This window comes from Folsomia candida, unplaced genomic scaffold, assembly GCF_002217175.1.
Source record: "Folsomia candida strain VU population unplaced genomic scaffold, ASM221717v1 Fcan01_Sc009, whole genome shotgun sequence".
Taxonomy (NCBI): domain Eukaryota; kingdom Metazoa; phylum Arthropoda; class Collembola; order Entomobryomorpha; family Isotomidae; genus Folsomia; species Folsomia candida.
Window position 1 is genome coordinate 4,315,853 of NW_019091201.1, and position 24,917 is coordinate 4,340,769.

Here is a 24,917-nt window from a genome sequence, read left to right on the forward strand (position 1 = left end):
ATTTTATTCCATTTAACGCTACACACTACAAGAAAACAGGGAACATCAACTTTCTCCCGAACCGAAAAGAGTCCCAAGTCAGCTTCTGGGACGATGGAGAGAAAGCTTTCGCTTTAACTTTGCTTTCTCCTCGCCCCATCCAGTTCCCCAGCTCGCTGTATTATTTACCAAACCCAGCAGCAGCAGAGAGTGGGTCTGCTTGGTGAGGAGAAAGTGCCTGCCTGCCTGCTTGGTTGGTGGGTGAAAGCTTTGTTCTCCACAGAGGAGCACTAAGTGCAGAGGAGAAAGCATCTCAGTTTGAGTCCTTCATCCGCCCGGTGTGTCTGTCCGCTCTTCCACTTTCTGTCTATCTGCCACTTCAAATCTTGAGGAGGAGGAGGAGAAAGTCGTTGTCTCAAAATCTCAGCACACAATTCTCTTCGATAACGTGCCCCTTTTCAGGCCGGATTAAACCATTGCCGTTCCAAATATTGTTGTTTTATTGGGATCGCTCTGAACCACCGCTAGCACTTTCTTCGACCTCTAAAATAGGCCTGGTGACCTTGTAGAGAAAAGAAACGACCACTTTTATCCCATCGCATTGAGTGCGGGCTCGTTTTATGACCTCGTAAAACAACTGATTTGCATTTCGAAGAAGGAGAAGAAGCAAGAAACTTTGTTGAACACTTCATTTCATAGCGTGGCACGCACGACACGAGTGGGAAATTAACACGAGAAGAGGAGAGAAAGCGGAGAAAGCTAGATTGTTAATAAGAACTTTCGAAATTAAATAGCTGAGCTGCACTGGTGATCAAGGAAAGATTGAGATCGATACAGGGTGACGAATTACTTGCGTCGTTTAAATTTAAAATTGTTAATCCTCCAGATTAAAGGTAATCCTAGTTTAATCTTGTTATTTCCTAACACAATTTTACATGCATGCATTTACACAAATATTATTCCGAACCGATACATGCAAATGGTTACATGAATGAGAAAAATTGCAGACATATGTCATTTTAAATTGAGGATTACTAATCTTGCAAATTAGAAGTAATCCGAATTTAATCTTCTTACTTCTTTACCCATTATTGCATACATGCATTTGCACACATGCATGAAAAGTGATCAAATTGAATTCACTTTCTCCGAGAAAGTCAACAATTTTTTTCTCAAAAGAGAAATTACCTATGTATGTCTTTTTAAAATGAAAATTACTAATCTTCTAGATTAAAGGTAACCCGAATTTGTAACATATTTATTCAATCTTATTCTTTCTTTATCCAATTTTACTTTCATTTCCATGAAAAAGCATTCAAATTGAATTCACTTTCCCCCAACAAAATTCGACCCATCCCAACATTTTATTTTCTACAAGAGACGAATTACTTAGGCGTCTTAAATTTAAAATGTGTAATCCTCCGGATTAAAGGTGACCCGAATTTGAAACGTGCATCCATTTACATGAAAAGTATTCAAACCGAATTCACTTTCTCCGAAAAATCTGCATTCCTTTCTACAATTCCTAACGTCATTTTAAATTGAAAATTACTAATCTTCCAGATTAAAGGTAACCCTACCTAGTAACGTATTTATTTAATCTTGTTCTTTCTTTACCCATGCATTTATTCAAATTGAATTCACTTTCTCCTCCGAAAAAAATCGACCCATGACATTCTTTTCCCATCGCGTAATGTAGTTTAGTGTTTTTAAGGACATAATTTCGTAGGGAATTGTCAAAGCGGATTTTTTATTCCAATTTCATTTCAAAGTCGAAAAGTAGGAAGTCTCGTCTTCCTTCCTTTCTTTCTTTTTTATACGCATAACATTTCTCTCTCGTGGTCTGGCCTGGCCTTTGTCATCTTCTCATTCTTATCTAAACCTGACTTGTCAAAGTCGCTGGAGCAGAAGAGTGAAGTCTTTGTCTAGAGGACAATCTCGAATTCGAGCTCTTTTGTCCCTGCTTGAAATTTAATTTTCTGTGGAATCAAATCGATTCCCATTACCATATTTATAGAGCTGTCTCTTCAAACGTTTACAAGGGCTTAGAGAGAGACCTACGTACCTCCTCTCCTGCTTTACATCTTATCGTCATCAGCATCACTAAAAGGAAAAGGTAGACAAGGACAGGAATATTGACTCTCGGGAGGAGGTTCAGATATTGTCAGAGGAAGGATATTTATGTATTTATGAAAAATCGGTGAAATACACTCGTAGAAAATTGGTTAGATTATTACTGGGCGGAGTTCATACACTCTTGGAAAACTGGTATTATACCAGAAGTGGTATTATACCGAAGTATACCAGATTTTTAACAGTGTAAAACTTACGAAAAACCTTACAAGAAATACGAAAAATAGTGCATTATTTATGAAAAAGATTTAAACAGTATATATATACGTACGAAAAAAGAGCTTAAATTGAGAATTTTAGCAAAATTTGTATTTTTGAGTTTATTGATCTCGATTTTTTGTGATCTAATTTGCACACAAATTCTTCATCTCACAAGTTTGAAATATTTACAAAATATATACATTAGGGTCTCCCAAGTTAGTAAAAAAGATCTGAAAAAGCGAAAAGCTAAAAAATCTGAAATCCGCTTTTTTCGCTCAATACTTGACTGTCCCGATTTTTTATCGCTTGAATACTCACGAGCAGAGAATGGGTGGTCAGGAAACTTTCGAGTTTCTTTTAAAATTTAAATTTGCTTCATGTTGGATATGATAAAACAACTATCTAAGATCATGTAAATCCAAAAATTACCATGATGGGATGAAAATAGGATTTTTGGCAAAGGTTTGAATGCGGTAGTTTTAGTGGTTGCAATGCTTTTCAGGGGGTGTGGCGGGCGCAGGTGGGGCCATGGAGTAAAATCCTCCTTCACTTTTCATACACTCACCTGATATTGCAATATATTCCATAGGGCATCAAAATCGGGTGATGTCCCCTTAAACATGTCTCTGAGAGACTGATTTTTCACTCAAAGCAGTAAAAAGAGCGAAAAAATCATCTTAAAGTAGATTTTATTTTTGAGCAGAAAAAGCGGAAAAAAGATCGGAATCGCATGCGCAGTGCGGTTTACAAAAAGAGCGAAAAAATCGTGAGCGGAAAAAAGCGATTTTTTTTCAAAGTTGGGACACCCTAATTTTGAAAAAAGGTGTAAAAGTTTTACATATTTTTCACATATGTAATACCCGAAATATTTATATGTCGGAAAATGTAGAAATATGCGACAATATGTAAAAACAAATGTTTTGAAATTTTTGTGCTCTATGCAAGTTAACGAACACCTCGGCAAACTTTTACTGTCGTTTGTCATCATTTGAAAAAGTTGAAAATAAATACATATCCGCCCTCTGGATATTATTCTTCTTGCGGTTGGTTGGTTGGTTGGTAGCGCATATTACTTATTTCCATCCATCCATCGGCACTTTCTTTTTCTTTGTCTCAAACTTTCTTTTGACAAAGATTTCTCCTCAAAAAAAGGTGGCGCATTAAGAATTTTGCAACAATTTTTTTTGCACTCGGAGAGAGGAAAGTTGTTTTAAACTTGAAAAAAGTAAAGAAATCTATACCTACGCAGGACCAACTTTTGCTATCCATCCACTTATAATTTTCTCCATTATTTTTCATCTCTTTCTCTCTCACGAGTAAGAAAAAAATTCAATTTGAATTTGAGAATACTCGTGACAAGCAGAGTTCGGGCCTGTCATTTCACTTCCGTCATAAGTAGAGTTGTACGATGGGCAAGGGCATGAAAATTAATTAGAGACATTTTAGACAGGAAAATAAAATTCCGACATTTTTTGCATCAAAATACAGTTAAATTCCCACAGTTTTGGGCATGAAAATACTCATAAATCCCTAGCATTTTGGACTTAAAAATTCATTTTGGACATTTTGGGCACTGGAATAAATTCAGGATATTTTTCACAAGAAAATAAAAGCCCCGCATATTTTCGGCATGAAAATACATATACATTTCACACCCTTTAAGGCGTAAAAAAAATTCCTTGCATTTTGGACGAGGCATAAATTCCCTTGCCATTTATCAAACTCATAGGTTACATACTTAAATTGAAATTCGGGGCAAATTGTACAACTCACTCCTGTCATTTGTCTTTCGTTAACTAGACTGACAATGGTACGAAAATAAATTCCGGGCATTTTGGGCATGAAAATACAGATAAATTCTTTGCATTTTGGCCCCGGCACGAATTCCCTCAGCATTTTTGACACCTTTGATCTCATCATGATACACCCACCTAAATTGAAATTCGGGGCGAATCGAACCCGCCCCGACATCCTTTCAAGCACAACTCACTCACACACACACCCTTCAAAACAAACATCCCACCAAACAACTCATTTCACTCTCTCTCTCCAATCCCATTATGCATGCCGAGCAAAATTTTCGAGATGAATGTTGAAGGACAAAGTAGTGACTGAAAGGAAAACAAGGTATGATATAAATTTGCATTTATTGATTCCTTTCTACAGACCAACTTTCTCCACGATGCGAAGCCTACAAACCGTCGCGGCTCTGACGTGTATGAAGACACTTTTGATGATATTCAACATCGTGTTCTGGGTAAGAATAACATCGCCTTGTTGATAATTAATTAAGGAAAATTTTCTCTCTCTGTTAGTGAAATCCAACCCGAATTAATTAATTTTCTAAATCGAAATCCAACCAGAGATTGGGGTATTCAAGGGGAAAATTGAAAATGGGAAGAATCCTGTGTGTTCCGATTTTTCGGGTCGTTTTCAATTAAAGGCTGGGTACTATGGGCAGTGGCCGCGGAAGCAGTGGGGGACATGGGGGGATGTTAATATTGTAGGGTAGGGGGAGGTAGGGGTTTATATAAGATGGGGAGATGATGGGAAGATAGAATAACCGTGGGACATTGTCCCTTTGTCCCCACGCTTCCGCGGCCACTGAATCATGTTCTTACCTTTGAATAGCCTGAATTCTCCCAGTGGCCGCGGAAGCTATGGGGACACGTAGGGACGTTAAAATGGTAGGATAGAGGCGAAGAAGGGGTTTATATAAGATAAGCAGATGATCCCGACATCGAACACCCGTGGGGACATTGCCCCTCTGTGTCCCCACGCTTCCTTCCGCGGCCACTGACGCGCGTCTACCTTTTCAAAAGATGGATGAGATGAGAGGGCGGCAGGCAGAACGGGATGATGCCGCTGTGCGAGATAGTGATTTATGGGGTGGTCGATTCAACATCGATTTTTAAATTGGATGTATTCTTCAACTTCAAATGGTGACCTTTCTTTTTTATCTGAGGACGAGACGAGTGCGATCTGTGTGTAGCAAAAAGTGGGATGGATTCTGTGTCCCTGGACAAATTGATACGTCAGCATGGTCGTCATACGTGTCTGCTTTCTCTCTCTCTCATAAAAGAAGGTCTTAATCTACGCCGGATAGATGGGTAGATATCAACTTTTACTTTTACTTTCACCACTAAAATCGAGCACCGCGAAATTAACCGAGTTTTGGGTAATGTCAACTAAATTAGTAGTAAAATTGAAGTCCTCCTCGAGTTACTACCAGTGTTTCGGGAGAAAGTAAGTACTTGCAAGAAATAATGGGAAGAAAGTGGTTTCTTGCAGGTAAATATTTCGACCTGGGAGAAATGCGAGGCGCGAGAACTGAATTCCCGCCGCTATAAATAGCGCATATTAGCGCGTGGCTAGATGGCGCATATTTTTGCAATTTCTTGCACCTTGAATTTCTTGAATTTCTAGCTTTCCAAGCCAATAATTGTAGAAAACCCACAAGAATTAAACAGTGGGTGCAAGTAGTAATCTGCAAGAAAGTGGTTTTTGCATGTATTTTGACCTGCAAGAAATGTAAGGTGCAAGAAACTACTTTACATCACGATACTTCATACGGTGCGTGGCTAGACTGGCCATATTTCTTGCACTTTCTCCCAGTTTCTGGCACCCCCCATATCTTACATTTCATGCTATCCACTGCAAAAAATGTGCCAAACCCGCAAGAAACGAAACACTGATCGTTACTTATACAATTTTCTCTATGTCACGTCAATATTGAAATCATAATACTGCCACCGATTCTCTCTTTCTCTTTCTCAGTAACCAGATTTTCCACAACTTTCATAACAAAATTTATCGGGGAAAGGTTGCCTTTTATGCTTTCACCAGCTTTTTGGCTTCACAATCGCTTTCTGCCGAGAGCAACTTCTTACACAATATGATCCGATTCGACTACATGCATCCTGCTTTTTTCACAGCGGGTTTAAATTTGATCGAATTCTTGGTAAGGTTAAAAGCCGAAAAGGTCGAAAAGTTGAGCCTGTTTTTTCCCTGACCAGACGAGGGAAAGTTAATACGAATAAAAAAGTCACATCGTCACAATAGCACAATCCCAAAGAGTCAGTGGCCGCGGAAGCTGTGGGGACATCGGGGGACGTTAACATTGTAGGATGGGGAAGGGACAGGTTTACATAACATGGATGATTGGGACATCGAATAACGGTGGGGACATTGTCCCTCTGTCCGCACGCATCTGCGGCCACTGCGACATTCTCATACATTTGAGTAGCCTGAATTCTCTCAGTGGCCGCGGAAGTCGTGGGGACATTAAAATTGTAGGATTGAGGGAGGCAGGGGTTTATATAAGATGGGGAGATGATATGGACATCGAATAACCGTGGGGGCATTGTCCCTCTGTCCTTCCTCGGCCACTGACCAACGGCGTTACTGTCGAATTGAGGAATTCTGCAGTTCATCCTGAAACGAATCGATTCTTCATCCGTCCTGAATTCGATTCCGGAGATTTGACATTGTCAGCACTGACAATATGTGACAAGTCGGGGAAACTTTCTCCATATAAAGTTTGCAGACGGACAAATCCTGTGTGTAACTATCCCACTTTTTTTACTATCTCGGTCTCTCCATCTCCTCACATCATTGTCGGGCGTATACAACTTTTAATTTCCGGTCGACAAAGAATCTATATATCGGTAGATTAGTGACTACTGTACATAAAAAAATGCTACCTATAGAATAGAATAGGCTCGTTTGCTGGCAGCAAATAAATAGGCGGATTGATGCCCGGACAGTTCATAAACCACACTTCACTCCCATAATTAATATCCTCACATTTCATACGCAACACGTTTCATTTCCTATATCAACATGAATTTGCGGCATGAACTGGGGGGAATAAAATGAGCTGGGCATGAATTATGGGGGCATGAACTGTGGGGAATGAAATGTTGTGGGTATGGAATATGAGGATATAAATTGTGGACATGAACTATGGGGAATAAAATGTGCAGGGTATGAAATGTTTCGATAAGAATTATGAGGGAATGAAATGCAGGGTATGAACTGCCCATAAACCACGCGGATTCTCTCTCCGCCTGGCTTTCATTTCATTTCACAAAGTAATGCATCCCTCCTGTTCAGTTGCTTATCCCAGGAGAGTGAAAGTCTGATAATACACAGACATACATATACACCACCCTCGAGGCGAATCTACGTCCGTACATAACTTTATATACATACCATTATCCCATTCCATCCCATCATCTACCTTATCTTGACTTTGTCCCACACGAACGAGTGACAGAAAATGACATGCCGTAATGCGGAATATGTTTGACGATCCGTCCTCCTCCTCCGTTTGACGATGCATGCATAATAATCGTCATCGTACCACAAAAGAGGGACACATTTCACATGTGAATGCCAAGAGTGGGCAAAATACTTTGTCAAAATACAGTATTTTGAGCTCCATTCTTCCCTAAGTTTGGATTTCCGGAGGTGTTACACCCACAAAAAGACGAAAATCTACGTGGAGAAGGCAACAGTCGTACGAAAATACAGGCTTTCTGAAGAAATCAACTTCTTATCGCTGTTAAAATACCTTATTTTTAAAAAACTGAAAAAGATGGATTTTGTATTTATTTCGCACCGTCAAAAAGTGTTTTTATAAAAAAATTAGAAATTCGAATGCATGTTTCTCGTTCCACGAGCGGATTTTTGTTTAAAAAAATCATAATGAGCTTGCTGAAATTCAAGCACGTAGACATATTACGTTGTGAATGAGAAAGCAATTTTTTGTTTCACATTTTTGAATTCAAAATTATGAAAAAGTTAATTTCTTCACAAAACCAGTATTTTCTTATGACTGTTGCTTTCTCCACGTAGATTTTCGTCTTTTTATGGGTGTCACACCCACGGAAATCCAACCTCTGGGAAGAACGGAGTTCAAAATCTTGTATTTTGATCCAGTATTTTAGTCATCACTGAATTTCAAAATTTTGTGCATATGTAGAAATTCTTCCCTGTGGGAAGAACAAAGCTCAAAATACTGTAAATATTTTTACAGTATATTTTACCCACCTCTGCTTTTTAAAATTTGTTCTTTCAATCTTTGCATTTAATTAATTTAAATAATTATGTTTGACAACACCTCCCAATCTATAAAACTTTTTAATTATTATTATTTTCAACAGAATTTTCATTTCTGTGTCAAACTCTTAGTGTCATCTGTACAAATGCAATCTTACAATTTTACCACTCTTACAATTTTTTAACCCTACGGGAGAAGAACGGAGATCAAAATGCTGTCCCTATTTTGCCCAGCTCTGTTGAACGTTCGCCTGAATTCTGTCATACGCACCTCCTCCTCGTCCTCTTGCTTCTGATGGGACGAGAAAGCCGACTTAATCCTCTAAGCTGCAAAGTGTTGGAGGAAGAGACGCGAGGAATCCATTTGTTTCCGTCCGTCTGCATTCTTCGCCCCCTTTGTTTGTTCCGCATTCAAGCGGACGCGGACATGCAGCAGAGGAGCAAAACTTGCTGCGTATACATGCTGGAATCCATTATTATGTAGGCACTGTTAAAAATCTGGTAGAGTGACATATTTATTCCGTGATGGTATTGATTTAGTAATAATTTCCTACCGGATTGGTAGTAATTTGTTTCGTAGTGGTAATTTTTGTATTTCCACAACATTGTTAAGGTGGCATTTTATGCGGGTTTTGAATTTAAATTTTTCGTCTCAACTTTCCCTTTTTGCATATATACAAATGGCGATTTCGAAACCTATTCATCTCTGTGCGTTTTTTTTATACAAAATGACAATTTTATTTTATCCAAAAATTGATAATTTTTAGGTTTGAAAAGTTAGGATGTTAAAATTTTGATTTTTTTCTTCCATTGGAAAACATTTAATTTTTACTTATTTTTTTATCTATTTTTTTCTATTTTCACATGGAAGAAAAAAATCAAAATTATAACCTCATAATTTTTCAAACCTAAAAATTATCGATTTTTAAATGCAACAAAACCTTCATTTTATAAAAAACGCACAGAGATGATAACGTTTCAAAATCGCTATTTGAACACATTCAACAAGGGATTGAGACACAAAAACTTCAATAAAAAACCCCCATACAACAGCACCTTAAACTGTAATTCCCGTTATTACCAGTCCCTGTAGCGTCACACATTCGTCCCCCAGCCAATCATGATTAAATCCCACTTTTCTAAGAGTGTTCTCCGTCTGACAATTAAAAATCGGTTCAAACATCTTCTTCGTTCCCCTCCCTCTCCGTCTCTCGAGAGGACAAGGATTGCTCATCCTTCGCCCCGTTTTATTAATGTGTTTGATCTTTGCACCCGGTTACGAGGAGGAATCTTGTTCATTCCGTCCGCTCCGTTCTCAGCCTAATTTATATTCGGAGACGGAGAGAGAGACCCGTTTTTTGCGAGAGGGGAAGAATCCAAACGTCTCTCTCTTCTTGTGCCTCGAGGAAATAAAGCTGGGAGAAAGTTGGGCGAATTCAGTCACATTCGTTTTCTTCATTCCTTTCACATTCAGGATTGGATGCAGAGAGAGAGAAAGAATATCCTGTCGGTGAATGTTAGAATTTCAATGTATGCAAATCCTCATCCGACAAGCGAATTTTTTTTGTGAAAAAAAATCATGAGTTTCCTGAAATTCGAGCACGTATATGTATCACGTGGTGAAAGAGAAAGCAATTTTTTGGTGCAAATATATTTTAGAAAATATCCACATTTTAATGCATACAAATCCGGATTCTACAAGCGAATCGAAAAAAAAAATCCTTAAAAAATATAAGAAAATTCAGAATTTCTTGAAATATAAACACGTAGGTATGTATGTATTCATGTGAAGGAAAGTGAAAGCAATTTTTTGTTACATTTTTAGTACAAAATTTCTAAAAATATAAAATTTTCTCCCGTAAATATAACTTTTATTGGGGTCCCTCTTAAAAAATATGGTCTTTCTTCCTGCATAAATAGACTCCTGGAATGTTTATGAAAAACTTCGAATTTCCTGCAATTGCAGAACAAATTGAAAAAGAAAGCAATTCTTGTTACAAATTCTTATATACAAAATATCTCACAAACAATTTCATATTTTCCCCGTAAATATAACCCTTATTAGCGTCCTACCCAAAAATCCTGAATTTCCTGAAATTAACCCAAATATTCATTACACGTTGGAAAAGAGAAAGCAATTTTTTTCCACAATTTTTTTTATAGAAAATAAATACCTCTCAATTCCAAATTTCCCCATAAACATAACATCCCCCCTAAAAATATGGTCCTTTATCCACCCTACCTAAATGCCCCCGGAGAGAAGACATCAACTCACACTCCTTACATAAAGTGACGTTATAGAAAGGACGACATTTATTACAAGCTTTTAAGCTCCTTCTGTACGTACCGGATTGAAATCTCGCTAAATCGGATGATTTATTTGAATCGGTTTCTGCCCTGCTTTTCTCTCTTCTTGCATAAAAGACTTGTCTGCTTTCTCCTACTTTCTCCTGGTCGAGTGAAAGCAGGAGAAAGCTTCTTTTGCCCCGAAAAGAAAATAAATAAACTTCACGTCCATCCATCCATCTCTCCACCATTTATTTTATTGCAGTCTTCGCGTCTGTAGAGCAATAGCGCAAAATTCACCAGAGTTGTAACTCAACCTTCATAAATACGACGCCTCTCCTCCGACAATCAAGAACAACAAGAGTTGTAAACGAGCTCATATAAAGTTAACGAGTTTCTCGGCATGGTGTAAGTACATGTAGCTGTCGAACATGTACATTACATGCATGCAGGACTACTGCTCACTGGTCGGGAGGAAGAGAGGAGGCAGGGTTTCGGTTTTACAGGTTTGCTGTATTTTTTGCAGTGGGAAGGAAGAAATGCGAGAAATACGAGGTGCAAGAAACTTGGAGAAAGTGCAAGAAATATGCGCCATCTTGCAACGCTCAGTATGAAGTATTTATAGCGGTGGAGTGTAGTTTCTTGTGTCTTGAATTTCTTGCAGTTCAAAATATTTACCTACAAGAAACCACTTTCTCCCCTCTATTTCTTGCAATTTGCACCCTCCCCACTTCCACGACGACAACACATACGAACGCATCTGTTGAAGACACAACACTCCTCGTGCCTATTTCGTGTGTAGTAGAAAAAATAAGACCCCTGGGAACTAATAAATGGATGCGATCATCAGAAAGCGGAATAATTTGCTGGGGGCGAACAATATTCGTACGTACGTGCAGATCTCCCAAGCAAAATGTTGACAAAAGGCAGCAGGCCCATATCGTTTCGAGGTTAACGAGCAGTCGCCTTTGTGGTCGACGTTTGTCTCATGAGGGAAATAGAATAAAGGAAATTCGATCACAGTCGCAAATTAAGCGGAAAATATACGATGCGATCAGCGCCATGAAGCGTGCATCGTAAACCTCGCAGACAGTATACGATGTAAAATATGTGCGAATAATTAGCATTATTATCCAGGTAACAAAGACAGGCTTATAGAGCATTGTCCTGAACGAATGGAGTCAGTGTAATAATGGAGCCCCATTAATCGCACGATACAGTGGCCGCGGAAGCCGTGGGGACATCGGGGGACATTTCCATTGTAGGATGGGGGGAGGGAGGGGTTTATATAACATGAGGGGGACATTGAATAACCGTGGGGACATTGTCCCCAGGCTTCCGCGGCCACTGACACTACATACTTTCTCCTCCAACCTTTCACCAACCATTAGCTCGCGCTTTATGAACTCGAGTGCTGCCATAATAACGGAGAAGCAATAACAATACGATTTTTCATTTTTCTCAGCTGTCGGGCATCGCACTTTTGGTCCTCGGAGTCTGGCTGCACGTCGAATTGGTGAGTAATAAATACTTACATATACTTTCTCCCAAAATGTATCCGAAGAAGGGAAGTTTCCCAGCGGATGCTCTCCGATTTTGGGCAAATTAGTGTGAATCGATGACAAATTTGATTAGGATGAAATTTGCGAAAGACACGATCTCCCAATGGGTACGTTTGGCTGAGAAACTTGCATCCGAAGAGGAGAAACTTGCAGTAAATTTGCAAAGCGTAAAATTTGTCAACTTTTGGGCGCGCTTTCTCCTCTTCGGATGAAAATATCTCTGCGGAACGTGCCCATTGGGAGATCGTATCTTTCGCAAATTTCATCCTAATTAAATTTGTCATCGATTCACACTAATTTGGTTATCAAAATCCGAGAGCATCTGCTGAAAGATCTCCCCTCTAAATTATTCTTTTCTCATATTTAGCACAAATATTTGGAACTTTCTCCCGATTTTTCGGCCACTGCTCCCTACGTGCTGGTGGGAACGGGGATACTGATCCTGTTCCTGGCCACGTTGGCGTGCTGCTGTACCATCAAGGAACAACCGATCCTACTCTACATCGTAAGTAACCAATTACAGGATGAAATGCTATCCTCCAATTCAATTCGGTGATCCGTAGTCTTATAATTTCGGCACAAAAGTCGGACTTACTTGGAGCGCAAATTGGAAAGAGGAGAGAGGAACAGTGGCCGCGGAAGCGTTTGTGGGAACAGAGGGACAATGTCCACACGGTTGTTCGATGTCCGCATCATCTCCCCATGTTATATAAACCCCTCCCTCCCCCATCCTATAATGTTAATGCCCCCAGATGTCCCCACAGCTTCCGCGGCCACTGAGAGAATTCAGGCTACGCAGATGTACGTGCATGATGCAGTGGCCGCGGAAGGGTGGGGGGACAGAGGGGCAATGTCCCCACAAATCGTCTACCCTTGTGGCACCTGTCCCTCCTACACTGTGAATGTCCCCCGAGGTCCCCACCGCTTCCGCGGCCACTGGTCAGAGAAAGGTGCATTTGGCTCGCTAGCTGATCCTGCGTCTCCTCATCCATTATTCCTTTTGTAATAGTTGATGAGCTTAGGAAACTTTGGCTCATTACGAGTTTATTTTCCTCCTCGTGAAGATGAAATACGATGATGATGACCAACTTTGGATGGAATAGGTTCACTTTTTACGGGTAGGAAGGAGGCAACTTTTATGATGGATATGTTATTGATGTTGCGAAACTCTTTAACAGCCTGGCACACAAAAATTAAGACCCTTGAGGCTTTGTTTCCCATCCATCCATCCAAACACGACCATTCTTTCTCGTGCTCATTCTAGTAAACAGAATTAAAAAAACTATTACGTCTTCCTCATCATAAAAGCGTTCTGACAGCGTTTTGAAAGGTGCGTTTATGCATCACTCTACTTTTTCCTGGTTTGCGCCATAGTTAAAGTATAACGTTGGCGCAAGTTGAAAAGTGTAAATGCATATATTTGGATTAATTCCACTGCAATGTTCTAGCAGTTTTTTTTCGACTAGAAAAAGGTGCGTTTATATTGATTTCACTCACTGGTAACTTGCGCCATAGTTAAACTATAACATTGGCGCAAGTTGTGTAATATCAATGTGTCTTAATTGTACTTACTGCAACATTCTGAGAGCTTTATCCAACCTGCGTTACTTGCGTTTATACTTCGCTCTTTCCTTTATAACTTGCGCCAACGTTGTAGCTTAACTATGGCGCAAGTTATATGTAAGTATGTATGTACAAAGAAGTGAAATGTAGCTTAATTCTATTACATTCTCGAAAATGAGCATCTAAAATATGCATAAGTCATGCTTTCACTACATACATATTTTTGTAATTTGCGCCACACTTAAACTATAACATTTGGCGCAACTTAAGTGAAGTATAAACGCACCTCAAAAAATGAATTTCTTATTCTTCTTTCACTCTTTCATTCTTCCCTAATGTTCGGGAAAGTTGGTTACTTTTTTGTGTTACTGACTTATTCAAGATAAGAACATTTGGCTAAACTGCGTAGTCGGATATAAAGAAGAAATAAAATGAATATTGGATGAGAGAACGGCCTTTATGTAAGCCGGAAGGGTTTCAGTTATGGGTTAGTAAGTAGTTTAGCTGTGTCCAACCAGTGGCCGCGGAAGCCGTGGGGACATTAACATTATAGGATGGGGGGAGGAGGGGTTTGTATAAGATGGGGAGATGATGCGGACATCGAATAACCGTGGGGACAATTGTCCCCTTGTCCCCCAGCTTCCGCGGCCACTGTGTCGAACTGCTCATAAATTTGGGAAGGAATGCAATGCACCCCCTCATTCGCGTCATTAGACGGAAAGAATTTGAGTAAAAATTCATACAATTCTGCAAAATACGCAGCATTCTTTGCCAGATCATGCCTAAAAGTCCATTAAATAAAACTGCTTATGTACTTAATTGCAAAGGTTAATTACAGTCTTAAATATTAACGATAGATAATTATTTCCTGCTAGTTTTATGCATAATTGTGTTGATAGCTCCGTCCAATCGGTGTAAATATTTGGCGAATTTCGCAACTTTTCATACGTACATTCGTACCGGGTGACCTCTATATAATCGCAGTGGCTGCGGAAGCCGTGGGGACATCGGGGGACATTAGCATTGTAGGATAGGGGGAGGGAGGGGTTTATATAACATTATGGGGACATCGAACAACCGTGGGGACATGGTCCTTCTGTCCCCACCCATGATTCCGCGGCCACTGTGTACTCATGTATCTGAGGTATCCACGAACTTGTAGATACAAATGTTCTCCTTTTTCCACTTCCACTACGCCAAGTTTTTGAAGATGAAGTGGAAAATTGCCCTCCTGAAAACGACGAAAAGTTGTTCTTACAACGAAACCAATTGAGCGAGGGGAAAAAGTCAAAACAAGAATTTAATCTAGGTTTAGGCTCAGTTTTTCTCAAACTTTTCGCCTCGTCGAGCAAAGTTACACTGCAATTAACTTTTGACTCAAATATTTCCTTGTAGCAACGACCAACCGACGAAATGTAATACATTTTATTTCCTCGCCTTGCATCTTTCTCAATGTAGGACAAATTGTTCCCTGAAACAAGTTGTGCCTCCGACCAGTGGCCGCGGAAGGGTGGGGAGGGGACAGAGGGACAATTTCCCCACGGTTGTTCGATGTCCCTATCATTTGTCCATACCCGTTCAAAAATTTAGTATTCATTCAAAAGTCAGTCATCCCGATTTCTGACTAAAGATTTTCATTCACATTCATTTTCGTTCAAATTCATTTGATTTCTCTTCATCTGACTTCATTTCGTACTTTGACCCATGCATACAAATAGTGAGCGTACTCACGTCAACCTTCGCATATCTCGCATATCTCGCAAATTGAGCATAGCAACATAACTTGCGAAGTTTTGCGAGATATGCGCGATTTCGCAAAAATTTTGCGGGAAAACCAAGGGATTTTTTTCGCAAATTTACCCAGCAATTGGGCATGTTCTTATTTCGCAAAATTACTTCGCAAACTCATCCTCACCATCTTCAGCAGGAGAAATTAAAGAAATCCATGGAAACAATACCAAAATTGGTATTTTCAGTAGATTTGCGAGATTAGAGAGATTTGCGAAGTCATATTTTGCGAATCCCCTCACGACAGAAATATTTTGATCTTCGGAAGTTTGCTAAATGAGTTGCGATGCGAAATAAGAAGTTGTCGTGAGTACGCCCAGTGTGAAAAATTAAATGAGTGAGAAATCCTTTCATTCACAGTCATTCATCTGAAATGATGGAATCTTTCAATAATTTTCACTCAAATGACAGGAAATTCATTTTCATTCATTATCATAATCAGTCAAATGAAAGTGAACAGGTTTGCATTTGTCCATGTTACATAAACCCTTCCCTCCCCACATTCTACAATTTTTCTGACCCGACATGTCCCCACGGCTTCCGCGGCCACTGCGTCCTCCGTCGAGGCGATGCTAACTCGACGCGTTATACACGAGAGACCAAGTTGGGAACTCGATTATGTAGCGAGTTTAATGTATATGCTGCTCCTTGGATGGGAACGAGGCGCGAGATGAGATGAGTTTTGCGAAATTGCCCAACTTATCTTGTGCAAAAGTTAGTTTTGCAAATTTCTGAGGAGGAAGGGAAAGCAAAGTAAAGTGAGATATGGAGGAGGAGATGCCCGCATTGCATTTGGTCGTTCGGATTCATTTGAAAGAATTTCGGGAGAGGAAAGAAACATGGACAAGTTGTTAAGCATGATGTTGGTTGGTGAGAAATATTATTAACGAAAAAATGTACAGTGGTACACTTCACATAGCCCGAGACAGGAGTTACGTACCTTGAGTAATTTAAAAAATCGAGGGTTACATACGATTTTTAAGGCTAATAAATAACACATATTTATGCCACAAAATTGGTACCATTATTGTGCACACATTTTCTAAATGAAAAATTTCAGCAATTTGCGACCCGTTTCAAAATTCCCTTGGTTTAAAAATTGTAAAAATTTTCTACTAATTCTGAGACGAATTTACATCTTGATTTAAAATTTCATTTTTTAAACACGACTCGGCTAATTATATGTTCTCAACTTCATTTTATTTGTGTAATTTGGTCAAAATCTGTACAGTGTTTCATATAGCGTGTCTCAGCCAGACCGACCGACAGACAAACCCACATTCCTCTTACATAAGACCTTTCTCTCCCAAAACTTTCTCCCACCCAGGAGAGAACATAACCCGTCCCTAATACCGGGTCTGCCGGAAAAGAATAAACATTTCATAAAGTGGAATCCTTCAATCTGTTCCCGGCTTGTTAATAGTCATGAAGAAAGGCATTAATTTAACAGGAGAACCACGTCCACCACCACGAAAACTCCCCTCACTCCCTCCGTTATCCCCCTCTCTGCGGAAATAATAATAATAATAATAACAATATTACTCGAAAAGTAGAACCAGCCAACCCTCCAGCACTACTTTATACTTGTCCACGTAACGTAATATTGTTACGGCTGCTGCAATGCAATGAGGACCTGTGGGCTATTTATTTTCCAAGCGAAATGGACTTTCTCTCTCCGCTTGTTCTGGGGATGAATTAGTGATGAGTTATGAGCAGACCGTGACATAACGTGGCTCGACGGGAAGAAATATCCGCTCCATATTATATTGCACTCCATTTTTTTTTGTTTTAACTTTTCATCATCAGCATCCCATATTTTTTCACTTTTTACTTTTCTCTACCCGTTATTACACTCAAGTTGAAAAAAATATGTAATCAATTTTTATGAAGTTGAAATATACGCTTGAAATACCCTTGAAATATTTAAGTTAACAAAATCGTTACCGTCACGTGTTTATTGATTTAGTCATTATTATAAGGTATGTATGAGGCTCTACAATGCCGGTAATGATTTACCACGGAAATAATTTCCGCGGAGCTCAAAAATTGATAAAGCCTTTGTAAATAGCAACTTTCCGCAAGTTTTCCGGAAATGATTGTTATTTTGCAGTAGCAAATTTTTATCCGGGGTGGCATGATGGATCGGGCAATGAAAATCCACGCCGGGTAAAAATTTGTCACGGTAAGGTAACAATAATTTTCAGGGGACTTAAATTTGTTGCAAAGTTTAAATCAATTTTTAGTATCAAATTTGAGTTCCGTGGAAATGTTATCATTCGGTTACAAATTTTTACCGGTATTGATGCGGTGACAATTTTGTTACTAACTTATTCTAAGCGTGTGTAACTTTGTAAATAAAAATTGATTAGTTTTTTCCCCAACTTTCACTCTGATTTTTTCTTTCAGTACGCGGCTTTCCTCGCGATCGTGTTTGTGATGGAGGTGAGCGCTTGCATTTCTGGATACGCGTACCGGACCAAGCTCCGCGCCTCCTTTTCTAAAGGACTCAACAGCTCGATTGGCTTGTATATGACGGATCACGCTCGGACATCGGCTATCAACTCGCTTCAATTCCATGTAAGAAATTTGATGAAATTTGTATGAAATTTGATGACACTTTGATGAAATTTGATGATTTAATGGAAAATTGAGATAATTTGTATGAAATTGAGCGAATAACATGTAAGATTTCATGAAATTTGTTGATACCTTTATAAAATTGTATTTGTATGAAATTTGTTGATTTCATGAAGATTCGTGAAATTTTATGAAATGTTATGACGCCTTTATAAAATTTTATTTGTGTGAAATTAGATAATTTCGTGTTAGATTCAGATGACATATTATCGAATTTGTAAAGAATTTAAAGATTTCATGGCATATGTATTGAGATGAAATTTTATGGAATTTGATAATTTCATGAAGATTAATGAAATTTTATGAAATTTGATGATATTTTTACTAAATTTTTTACACATTCCATTTGATCGAGCCGAGATAAAAAAACCTGGAGATAATTGAAATTTATTTGTTCCCGTTTTTTTCCTGTATTTAGTTGCACTGCTGCGGAAATGACGGATACGCTGACTGGTATTCCACCCATTACGGAAAGGTGCCCGGATCCTGCTGCAAAACGAATATGGGTTGCGACACGAAGAATTTACACATGATTTACACCACTGTGCGTAAACTTTATCCATTCTCATTATCATTAAGTATTGGAGATACGTGCCAACGGGATTGGCATGGTGCTACCCAGCCAAGCCACGTACATACATAAAATATCCACTGCACGATAACAAAATACGAAAGAAGAGAAACAAAATTGAATTTTTCACCAGGCCGTGAGCACCACCAGCACGTAGTTATCCGGGTAGAGTTGTACTTATCGGGATGTCGAAGGATTTAGTGTATTTATGTCTATTTTTATAGGCATTTATGGCTGGTCCGAAGTTATTGTCTAATGTTATCAAGGAATTGAATTTTGTAATACCCAAAATGTTAGGAACTTATTTTCATACGTAAAATTCCAGTGATTTGTTTTCAAGTTAAAAACTCCATAAATTTATTTTCATTGCATAAATGTCTTGTACTAATAAGCCGGTATAATAAAGCATTCATTCATTCATGTCATGAATTTACATATTTGAATGCCCAAAGTTCCATTTATGGCATGCCCAGTTTGTCCAGTATTTTTAAGGGCAATGTTACTGTAAATTCCGAGCCATTTATTTTCATGGCCAAAATACGAGGAATTTATTTTTACGCCTAAAATGTCAGGAATTTTTTTCTCTGCCAACACTCCAGGAATTTATTTTCATGTCAAAAATGTCCATAAAAGGTGTTTCTTTTTATGCTAAAAATGCATAAAATACTAGATTTTGGAAAGATGTACTTATTCCCAGGAAAGTTTAGAAGGCATTATTTATGGCATGTCCTAAATAAATACATATATGCCCAGCATTTTAATTTAAAAGCCAATATTACTTATACAACAAATTCCCACAATATTTATTTTCATAAATACCCAAAATTCCAAAAATTCCTGCAATTTATTTCCATGCCCTACCCATCGTACAACTCTACCTAACTCCATAACAGCCTAAGAGAGAAAACCCTGAAGGAAGAAAGAAAGAAAGTGAGCAACTAATAATTTATGATCGTTCCGGATTCAAACTTGATCCATTTCAAGGTTGCCACTTGCCAGCCAAATAACGGGCAGCCATCAAGTCCACAAATCTTGTCCACAATTTGCTACAATGGCAGTAATACAATGCATCCACATATATAAACATAAATATATAAAAGAAGCCTACAATATGGGCAAAAAATCCCTTAAAATATCGCCTTTTCATCCCCCTTTTTTCCTGACTGATCTTACTTCTTCAGATCCAATCTCTTAATGGGCTTCTCATTGGCTGGCAAATATAATAAGTAATTAATTACGAAGCGCTATAAATTGTGCATGTTCTGTTCTCTGGCTGGTCTGCGTACGTTTTCACTCTCTCCAGTCCCCTCGCACTTTCTCCAAGCTCAGCTCATCTGGCATGAAAAAAAGTTCAACTTTGTCTTTTTCGGACAGGGTTTCGCTCTGGTTTTTTTAACAAATGTCCAGAACAGTCGTTTAAAACCGGTTTTAACCAATTTTGGGCGCCCAAAAGTGTCAAAAATAGAAAATAGGGCAAAATATTACCAGTTCTTTATTACTGAATCCTTCGATAGTTCATCGGCGTATATGTAATCTCCCATTAATTTTGAGCATTTTTGTCTTTAATACGGCATGGTTTGGAAAATTTCTTAATTTCCCACAAGAAAATATGTGAAAACAACAGTTTTTTTTCAAATTGCGTGATATTACAGATGCAGCAAAATGCTCAAAATTAATGGGAGATTGCATATCTGTAAATACTTATTTTGATGCTTTTGGACATTTTTGTACATTTTGGACGTCTAACATAATTTTTCCCAGTTTTGTGAGCCTTTTTTAATTTTAGACTTCCAAAATATTTTAGACATCCACTTTTGGACATCCAAGTTTTTCTTCCAGTTTTAGACATTTTTAGACGGTATTCCGTCCAAAAACAGGCTTATTCGTCCAAAACAAAACACTATTTATGCGCATTAGCCATTTTCAAATCTTGAAAGCTTTTGGACATTTTTAACGTCCAAAATTATTTTTTGGACAATTTAAACATTTTTCAATGTCCAAGATTAGTCAAAATTTTGATGCGTTTGGACCATGTCCAGCATAAAAAAGGTTTTATCGGCCCAAAACGAAACACTGCTTATATGCGGATGGTAAATTAGCCGTCCCATTTTCAAATTTTGAAAGCTTTTGGACATTTTGAACGACCAAAATTATTATTTTGGACATTTTGGACGTCAAAAATAATTTTTTTTGACATTTTTGACGTCAAAAATAATTTTTGGACAATTAGACATATTTTTAAAGTCCAATATTTCGTTCCATTTTTGAACCATGTCGAGTACAAAAATAGTTCTCGACGTCTAAAACGAAACACTGTACCCTTCTTCCTAATGGGCTTGAAGAAGAAGAGAAAGTGAGAAAATCGGATCGAATCTGCTGATCCATTTTATATACTTTCTCTTTTCAGGGATGTTACGCACTGGTAACGAGCTTTCTTACCGAGAAACTCGGTATAATGGCGGCATCAGCCCTGGGCCTGGCGATCTTCCAACTCTTCGGCGTCCTCCTTACCGCCTGCTTGGCCAAGTTGCTCCAGAAAACGAAATACGAACAGATGACTTGATTTGACTCCAGGACGAGGTATTTACATATTTCTTAATTTAAATGTGAATATACAGAAAGTTACTTGGTATTAACACATTAAGGAAAAAATATTTCAACAAATAACAATGGATAATATCCCATGAATTCTTATCTATATAAATGATGAGTTAATCTGCTTGTTAATACCATACCTGTTCAAAAAAAGACTCTTTAAGTTCAGTCATCCCAATTAATTTCTAACTGAAGATTTTCCTTCACATTCAGTCATTTTCTTTCAAACTCACTTCATTTCACTTCATCTGACTTCATTTCTTACTGCGCCCCATGTATTAAGCACATGGTGAGAAATGAAATGAGTGAGAAATCTTTCATTCACAGTCATTCATCCGAAATGACGGAATCTTTCACTCATTTTCATTCAAATCACAGGAAATTCATTTTCATTCAGTATCATAATCAGTCACATGAGTGAAAGTGAACAGGTATGGTTAATACAAAGAGGGTGAGATGGGCGAGTATATTTAGTCCTTAGGATTAATACAATATTTGATTTTTTATATCTTTAAGGCTGGATCTGGATTCTGAAGAGAGGTTCTGAGAAAATTTATGGTGTTTTGGGGTGGGATACCAATTCTTGCACAGAAAGGATGGGAAGAAGAAGTTGCGAATTTTGTTTAGTGTTAATACATAATTCATTGGGACGGATTTACTGTCCTCTCTAAATTTTGCAAGATTTAAGCCCCATTGTCACCCACCAGTCAGTAAATAAGTAATTACTAAAGTTTTCGCAAGTTGGGAATGTAATTGCACATTACGTACATACATATTTATTCGTAGAATTTCATTTCATTGTTATAATTTTCATTGCAAAAATTTGCAAAGTTGCAAAAATTCGAGTAGTCCTCCGCTAAACCACGGGGAAATTATTATTCAGTAAATAATTTTCATTGCAAAAATTGCAAAAATTCGAGTAGTCCTCCGCTAACTTACATACGCAAAACCACGGAGAGATTATTATTCACTAAACTACATAAGAACACGTATTTATGCATACTTACTTATCTAATTGCGTAATCCTCTCTTCTCTCTCACTTTTTACGCTACATCTTCCTCATGTAAAGGATTTCATAAAATTTCATAAAATATGATGCCAACAATCACCAATCACCATCTCCTTCCGTTTAGAAGAACTTTCATAAACACAAAAAAAGTGCAGTGCATGTTTTTGCAAATTCCAGAAAATCCGACATATCAGCAACTCGAATTTGTAAGAAGAAGAAAATTCTATTCGCTATAGAAAAAAAATCGAAACCTTCCAAATCACACCATCTCTTAAAAACCTCTTAAAAAATTCAAGATCGTTTTCCATCCTCGTCAATCTCATCTCATCGTCTCTGATTTATTTAATGTACGTACGTGCACATGTACTTATGTGCGAATTAATTGCGTACTTTTCTGCTCTATGTACATACATTTTTTGCCAAAATGTGCACATATACAAACAAATCCTCCACAAAATTACATGTCCATCCGCACACAACATTCATGCACTCAATTCTCTCCATAAAAAATACAATGTTAAATTACTTATATAAATAATTAATTGGGTTTATGTACACGTATCTACATATTTAATAAGTCAAAATTACACATATGTACATACATAAATCTGGTATATATACATAGATAGATAAGTCAAAATTTTGCAAATGTAAATCCGCAAACCAAACCAAACCACACACTAACTTTATTATAAATCCACATTGTTAAAATGGAAATGGAATCATGTCGCATGTTAAGGAAATAGTTAAAGGAAATCATTCTGCGCAATTATGCTGCAGCTAATTATGTAAATAAGTGAACGTTATTATATTTAGTCAAATGCGAAATTTTTAGCATAATTTTAAAAAATATGTTACAGTGTAATAAAAATATTTAGATATTAACCATAAAAATATAATACAATCTGCAGACAGATGACAATGAATGTCCGATGTGATCACAATTCTAATTAAGTATTTAAAACAGAAATCGAAATTCAACTTTACGTATGCATTGTTCGTGTGAGTGCACATGTCCTTAAAAAATGAATACCGAATGCAATATGCTAGTTAAAAAAAGATACAGTATAGAATAGAATTAGCGGTGCGTATTATTGTCTGATTGACTTTCCACGACAGCCACTTAGCAAGTGCAAGTGTCATGGACGTACAGACAGACAAAGGTGCATGATGAGTAATAATATATTTAGTTAGCAGGTATGAATTAAAAAAAAAATATTCAATCATTGCAATCCAACGCTCCTACCGTCGTCAGCATGTGTATTGGAACATTAAACATTATAACTGTGATGTTAACATAGAATGCTATTTACCATGCACTCTTAAAAATAATGGTCCCCGGTTTGAAGAGTAAATATGCATTCTAAATTCTAAATTAAGCAAATTATGCAAAATCGTACGAAGGTTAACAGGTTTCAAAATAGCTAATTGAATACATGGAAGAAGGGAAAGTTGAGACACAAAAATTCAAATTTAAAACCCGCATGTTGTGGGGCCTTAAAGTTTATGCTGGATTTAGTATGGTTTACTTGATGCAAAAAAAAACTTAGAGTGCTTTTACTTTTCAAAAGGGGAACCCTATTTTTAAGAGTGTACCACAAAATTCATCTTGATTATGATGTTGTGTTAGTTGTCAAATGAGTCGGATGTGGATAGAATTCTGATTACTATTTATCGATGTAGAAATAAGATAAGGTTAACCTATGATGATGATGACATAATAAAGAATGACATCTCAATAACGTCTGCGGAAAAGAACTTTTTTTACGCATTAGAAATTTCAATTGGAAATTAATTGCAGCATATCGACGGCCTAATTATAATTCTGGAGAAGAGATTTGATGCACAAAAGTTAACTCCAGAAATGTTTTTAAGCACAAAAAAGTGCATTTTTAGAGCATTCTGAAATTTCTGGTTTAAGATTTCGAATAGAAAGGGTACAAAAGTGCAAATATTTTTCAAATGTTTAATCCCTCCAATTTTTATGCAAAATCATGTCTGGCAACTGAATTTAATCAGAACAATTTTTGGCTAAAACAAGAAATATGGACTTTTCTACCTGGAAAAAACATGTTTCGTCAAATCTTGAAAAAAAATGAGACTCGTTTACAGGTAATTGTAATAAGTATATTAGAATTACCCGCAAGCGAGTCTCATTGGTATATCAATTTTGTAAAAAAAATCCACGTGTGTTTTTGTATATAGACTAATTTTTCAGGTTGAATAATTTATTAGAATCATATCTACTTTTAGACAAATCAGAGATTTTTGATGTATGTATGCATCAATTTTCCTGGCCGAATACCGTGAGAATTTTCCTTAGAAAACACGTACATATGGTACAACCTACACATATTTTAAATATCTACACACGTGTTTTTGACTTACCCAATTTTGATGGGTCGAGTCGAGTTCAATATAATTTACATATGATAACCGTTCATTGCATACATAGATAACCACATGCTACATATTATTTATGTAGAAATGTGGCTTTTTATGAGCAATTTTTTTATTTCAAAAATTGAA

General features: G+C 37.6%; 1 protein-coding gene across 1 annotated transcript; it reads left to right on the forward strand.

Annotated features, from left to right (window-relative positions):
- Nucleotides 1–203: 203 nt before the first annotated feature.
- Nucleotides 204–24,130, forward strand: LOC110854360 (tetraspanin-7). The gene is made up of 8 exons (XM_022102790.2): nt 204–872; nt 4,480–4,570; nt 12,128–12,178; nt 12,592–12,729; nt 17,982–18,152; nt 18,631–18,756; nt 21,191–21,363; nt 21,895–24,130. Exons 2-7 carry the CDS (start codon nt 4,496–4,498, stop codon nt 21,344–21,346), a joined length of 717 nt encoding a protein of 238 aa, XP_021958482.1. The 5' UTR covers nt 204–872; nt 4,480–4,495; the 3' UTR covers nt 21,347–21,363; nt 21,895–24,130.
- Nucleotides 24,131–24,917: the final 787 nt, after the last annotated feature.